At 44.5% G+C, this 6295-nt stretch overlaps 1 protein-coding gene across 1 annotated transcript; it reads left to right on the top strand.

The window, feature by feature from the left end:
- Positions 1–108: 108 nt before the first annotated feature.
- SAT1 (spermidine/spermine N1-acetyltransferase 1) lies at positions 109–2527 on the top strand. Its single transcript, XM_009076650.1, has 5 exons — positions 109–157; positions 242–325; positions 1479–1580; positions 1683–1723; positions 2013–2527. Exons 1-5 carry the CDS (start codon positions 127–129, stop codon positions 2181–2183), a joined length of 429 nt encoding a protein of 142 aa, XP_009074898.1. The 5' UTR covers positions 109–126; the 3' UTR covers positions 2184–2527.
- Positions 2528–6295: the final 3768 nt, after the last annotated feature.

The following is a 6295-nucleotide window of genomic DNA, read 5'->3' on the forward strand; positions in this document are numbered from 1 at the left end:
GGGGGCAGCGCTGCCCGAGCCGCGGCAAAACAAGCTGTTGCGCAAGGTCCGGGGGGGCGGGGGCTGGGGCCGGGCAGAGGCCGCTTACACCTCCTTCTCTTCCAGGAACTAGCGAAATATGAGGACATGGAGGACCAGGTGGTGCTGACTGAGAAAGGTAGGGAGGCGGCATCAGCTCCCCGTGCTGGCGGCCGGGTGACAGTGCCTGTGGCTTAGGTGCCTGTTCTTTCTGCTTTCCTAGAACTGCTTGAGGATGGTTTCGGCGAGCACCCTTTCTACCACTGTCTGGTTGCAGAAGTGCCGAAAGACCAGTGGTCGGCTGAAGGTGAGGCTTCCCGGTGCTTACTTTTGGATGCTGAATACACGAGAGGCATCATATGCTTAATGTTACCGATTATACATAAGGTTCCACCAGTGAACTGGGCTAGGAGTAGGTTAACTGGTAAATTCAGTAGCATACAGTGATACTCTGTTGAAGTGATTGCTAATCCTGGAAGCATGGGAAGATCAGGTGTAGCATAATGTACTTGACTCCAGTTAATTGAATGGCTTTTTTTTTGTTTGACCCTGACTTACCTTTATGTAATCCTATTGAATCACATTTTTTCTTTAATTTGTCCCCAATCTTCAGGTTACAGTCTCTAGCTTCGCCATGTACATGGCCCTTCTGTGTACATGGATGGGCGGGGAGGTAACTAAAAGATCCGTTACACAATAAAGTAGATGATCATAATATGAGGTAAGGTCTACAGGGACAAGTGCTGTTCCCAAACCTTTGCCAAAGACACAGTAGATCAGAAACCTGTTTGCACGCTTCTCTTACAGGATGTGCAGAGTGTTATGGCAGATGTAGTTAAAATATTGAAGGTTTATGTTTGAGTGGGCTCTTGTTGGAAGAGTTGGTTTCTCTTCTCTTGAACCACGGAATTGTAATTGAAGCTGCAGCTTTACTTACTTGGACTTGGTAGTGCTGAAAGTAAAGATGTTCTCAGTGGAAGCATAAGTTAAGGTGCTTGAAATGCTGCTGTGAAGGTGACCTGCCAGCATATCTTCTCACTCAGTGCAGTTACTGAGGAATGTACATGGAAAGATCAGTGTTCCTTAGAGTGACAGACTGTTTTGGTTGTGAAGGAAGCAGAACTGGGGCAGTCATCTGTGTTGTGAGCTGCTGTGTAAAGTTATTATTTGTATTCCAGAGTAGAAATACAGTAGGATGTGCCTTATATTTTAGAAAAAAAAGCCCTGTGTTAGCACTTGATGTGATAGTGCTTTTGAGGCAATCTCTATTCTGTTAGGCTGATACAAGTTTGTCAGAACTGATCTGTTCCTTTGTGTGCTTACTTGAAAACTTCATTCTTATTGTAACCTAGTATCAAATGTCTGCATGTCACAGAATCTGTATGTTTAAATATGCATGTAAGACTTGATACTTTTGCCTTTTAAATTCAGACTAGCTGAAGTTTCACCCTTTGTTTCAGAAACATGCATTGTGGGCTTTGCCATGTATTACTTCACTTATGATCCATGGATTGGAAAACTGCTGTATCTTGAAGATTTCTATGTGATGGCTGAGTATAGAGGTATGTATTACAGAATTAGATGAGTTGCTTCCTGTAGTGTGCTTTTTTTTTAAAATTCAAAGCTGAAGTGTCTTACCAGTTTTTTGATTTTATTTTTTTTAGGACATGGTATTGGGTCAGAAATTCTGAAGAACTTGAGTCAGGTATGTCTAAGTGATAAGTCTAAAGAAGCAGAACTAAGGCCACATGGCAAGGCAGGATTCTTGCTTTTCTGCTAACTGCTGGAGCTTCTCCTTCAGCACAACCCTGAGTTAAGGAAGTGACAGGACACTAGGCAACTTAAACACTGTCTAGAGTCTGGTAAACAGAAGTGCTGAAGCGACTGGCAGAATGAACGTGATGACTGCTGGTGATAGCCAGTTGCTGAGTAATGTCACTGGGGCTGATGGCCTGGGGCTGCTGTCTGACCCGTGTCCTGTCACACGTCTCCAGGTGGCTGTGAAGTGCCGCTGCAGCAGTATGCACTTCCTCGTGGCCGAGTGGAATGAACCGTCCATCAGGTTCTACAAGAGAAGAGGTGCCTCTGATCTGTCCTCTGAGGAGGGGTGGAGGCTCTTCAAAATTGACAAAGAGTATCTCTTGAAGATGGCAACAGAAGAGTGAGATTATTCTAGCAAATAAATTCTTTCTGCGAATATATATGCTCTCTGAATAAACTCCTTCCTGCTTTGTGTATGTACAGTTTGTAGTAGAATAAAGTAGTGTGGATGCTAATAATGACAATGCTATGCAGGTGTGGTCATAGAGTAATTGGTACTGTGATCTGAGTTGAGGCATCTGTGAAGTTCAGTATGTGCTTGTGTGCATCCTTTACCAGTGTGGGCTTGTAATCCTTGTATATGGAAACTTCATTCTTGTAAGTGTCATTCAAATGTGTACAATGTACACACTGGTAGGGTTTGTTTTAATTATTGCCTTTTATAAAAATAAATAGTGTTTTCACTTCATGGCAGTAGTTTTGACTTTAATTCTCACATAGAGTTGTTAGTTAAATAACATACAAATTAATAAAAGGCTCCCTGAGTCACCCAAACATTTCCACAAGTGAAACAATTTACCATGGTCCCAGTGGGATAAAAGTTGCACTGATGTCTGTGGGGCCCAGGGGCAAAGTTCTGAGCACCTGAGTGTTTGGGGGGGTTTGAGGTCAGCCTCCGTTTCCTCTGTGCTGAAGAGCATCCAGGCTTGCGAACTATGTTTTTAGGTACAGTTGGAATCCATAAATTTCCAAAGGCTTCTGCTCTTTGGAATGCAGATCCAGAAAATCTGAAGCTTAGGCTTTTCAGTTACCTGCAGAACACCTCAGTCTGAAAGGCATAGCCTTGAAGGGAAAGATGCATCCTAGTCTGGTTTCAAAGCATAAGTAACAAAAATAGGTTTTGACCAGTTGTATAGGAGAAAGTTACTTTAGAAACCACAAAAAGCTCCCTTATTTGATTTTTGAAACACCAGACTTGAATGTTTCTAGTTACCTGCATTTCTGTACATGGTTTCAGCTAAGGTTCAGTATTTCTGCATATGCCTATGCATTGCCTTCAGACACTGCTGAGGTGTCTGAAATTTAGTGCTGTGTTAAGCAGTAGATCCTGATCCTCAGATCCTGTGTGTTTAAGCCTTTGCACAGCATAGGTAGAAACAATGCTGCTTAGCAATTTTTTAGTTCTCTTTGAAACCAGTTAACTTAGCAGTACCGTGTTTGCCCTCCTGGTAAGTTGATGGTGAAAGTGGATGCATGCAAACCCCTGCTCTCCTCTTGCTGTGTGGTAACCCTGCAATAAAAGGCTTCTTTGACCAGCACTGCTTTCACTTCAAAGGAAGGGAAGAGACTTATCTGCCCTGTAACATGCACTGGTTTAAATAAAACAAGGGTTTAAACAGAGGTTTAAAAAGGTTTTAATCACATGTCATGTGGAGGATGTTTCCTCATCCTAAAGAGTGGGGCAGTGATTGCTCCAACCATGGGTGATGGCTAAACTAATTTTAAGAATAAGATATCACTCTGTCTAGGGCCAACAGCAAGCTGTGCAGGGCATTTAGCATGAAACTGTCCTTATTTTCCATTTTGTTTTTGTTTTTAGCTGAGGTGTAGTCAGCAGTGTGCCAGCTTTGCCCAGATGTGCTGTCAGCTGTTGCCTCAAGAATGAGAGGTCTAGTAAAAAATACATGAGCTCTTGGAAGAGAGCAGAAGGTAGCTCTTCTTGGGGGTGTTGGTGGACAAGGAGCTCAACATTGTCGCAGCAATATGCTGAAAGCCAGTTGTGTCCTGGGCTGCATCAATAGCAGCATGGCCTGCAGGTCAAGGGAGCTGATTCCATCCCTCTGCTGTTGTGAGACTTCATCTGGAGTGGGACCCAGCATAGAAAGGACATGGACCTGCTGGAGTGAGTTCAGAGGAGGCCATGAAGATGATCAGAGGGCTAGAACACTTCACCTATGAAGTCAGGCTGAGAGAGTTGTGGCTTTTCAGCCTGAAGAAGGTTCCAAGGAGACCTAGCAGCCTTGCACTGCCTAAAGGGGCTACAAGAAACCTAGAGAGGAACTTTTCACAAGGGCACATAGTGGTAGGACAAGAGGGAATGGCTCTAAGCTGAAGGAGGGCAGGCTTGGATTGGCTCTTAAGAGGAAATTCTTCGTGGTGAGACACTGTAGCAGGTTGCTCAGAGAAGTTGTGGATGACCCATCCCTGGAAGTGTTTAAGGACAGGCTGGATGGGACTCTGAGCAACATGATCTAGTGAGTGGCATCCCTGCCCATGGCAGGAGGGTTGGAACTAGATAGTCCTGAAGGTCCCTTCCAACCCAAACCATTCTATATGTCCAAGTGTCCAAGTCCGGCTGGACTGAGCACAGGACTGGTCACAAAAATTACCCCAATTGAGCACAAGAAAACAGTCATTTCCAGAACTGCCCATGTCTGTGCGGCATCTCAGCTGCTATGACAGCATTCATAACATGCACAGGACCCTGAGGCTCAAATCCTATTCAAGGAGAACAGAAATCTGTGTTTCTTGCTTGGCTGAAGGGTAAATGCTTGGCTACAAAGCATTGTTTGCTTTTGCTGAACATGTACTCTTCTGCAGTTCAGTAGGCCAGAAGAGGTGACAGTAAGCCCATACAATGAACCAGTCCAGTATCCAGTGATGAAGGTGGAATGGGAAGGATGAGATGTTCTCCAGCAGCTCTTGCTGAGCATCAGGGTGTTCTATGTTGTCCTTGGTGAAGCTGCAGTAACATCACTGGTTACTCTGTGAGCTACATGGACCTACTCATGCATCTCAGTCCTGCTGGAATCTATTTTGAAGTTATTTTAAGCTGGTGCTTCTGGCTCCGTGTATCAGACCAGAAGGTGATTGCTAGTAGAGCAGTTTAAGAATGTTTTTATTTTGAAATTAACAGTTCATTAGATATCTAGGCCAGACCTGCTTAAATCTCAGGCTCCAGACTTCTGGAGCACAATAAAGCTATCAAAGCTGCATGACTGAACGGAGCAAGCTAACTAATTAGGCATTATAATTAGGAAAGTAAGCAGCTTAGTCAAATTTTCAATCAATTTAAAATTGTTTATCGTATCTTGTTCATCTTCTGCCAAGGCTGCTTACTATTGTATTTTCTAAAAAGATTCTAATGAAATAGATTCTCAGGGAGTCACAGAAAACAAGTGAGGCAGTGCTAAATGAGAAAACCTTTTCTAACCAATGGTGATAATTTTAAACATTCACATGTGAAAGGAAAGACAAGGACTAACCTTTCAGATGTGACCTTCACTGAGATCCTACTGAGAGGGAAAGGTTTTAAAACCAGCAGATGTATTCTCACAGTTTTGGTATCAGAGTTTCCTACAGAGTGATGTGGTAATGCCATGAGTCAAGAAAAGAACAATTTTAAATTCCTTCAATAACTTTTTCTCAAGCTACTGGGGGACCGAAGTGACCCTGGAACTACAATCAAGACATACAGCAGAGTATTTTCTGTGGCTTTAGACACTGGAGAAACCTCACCTGGAGAGACTTCCTTCAGTTCCAGGACCACACTCACACCCCAAGCTGCAGTGTGAGCATATGATGGGGGCTAAGTAATGGCATTGAGCTGGTCACTGGTATCACACCAGTATCAGCCCATCACAGCACAGGCACAGGGCCTGTGTGTGGCCTGCAGGGATATCAGTCTGCTGCTTACACTGTTTCCCTGCTGCAGAGTACCTGCCCCAGGGGAAGAGCTAGAGAGCGAGTGTTATGACAGTGCTGATAACATCTCCAGGGAGGTGAAGTGCACAGCTCCTCCTTGCTCTCCCTTCTCAAACTCATGACCCAGGAAGTTCTCCTCATGCTGAGCCAGCCAGCAGAAGATTTCGCAACTGTGATGTTTCCACGTTCCCATCGGGTGTGGACAGAGAGATGACCTTGGACAAACTTGCGGCCGCGGGATGCGTCAGAGGACAGAGCAGACTGCAAGCAGAAGGAGCACCAGCCTCGCCACCCCCTCTGCACTTGGCCCTTGCCTGTTCACAGGCTTCTGCATAATGAGCCGAGCCGTAGCCATAGCGACGGCATGGGAGAAGGCTTTTTGTCTACATAATTTAAGTTAAAACAGAATATAGACGAGAAAAACAGCCCTTCCCCCTCCTCTCTTCTTGTAAAGAGCCTTTGCTGCCAATGTAATTCAAAAAGCCAACGCAAACTTTTCCTCCAAAGAGCATATGGGGGATTTAATGCATTC

Source organism: Acanthisitta chloris, unplaced genomic scaffold (genome assembly GCF_000695815.1).
Source record: "Acanthisitta chloris isolate BGI_N310 unplaced genomic scaffold, ASM69581v1 scaffold18746, whole genome shotgun sequence".
Lineage (NCBI taxonomy): Eukaryota > Metazoa > Chordata > Aves > Passeriformes > Acanthisittidae > Acanthisitta > Acanthisitta chloris.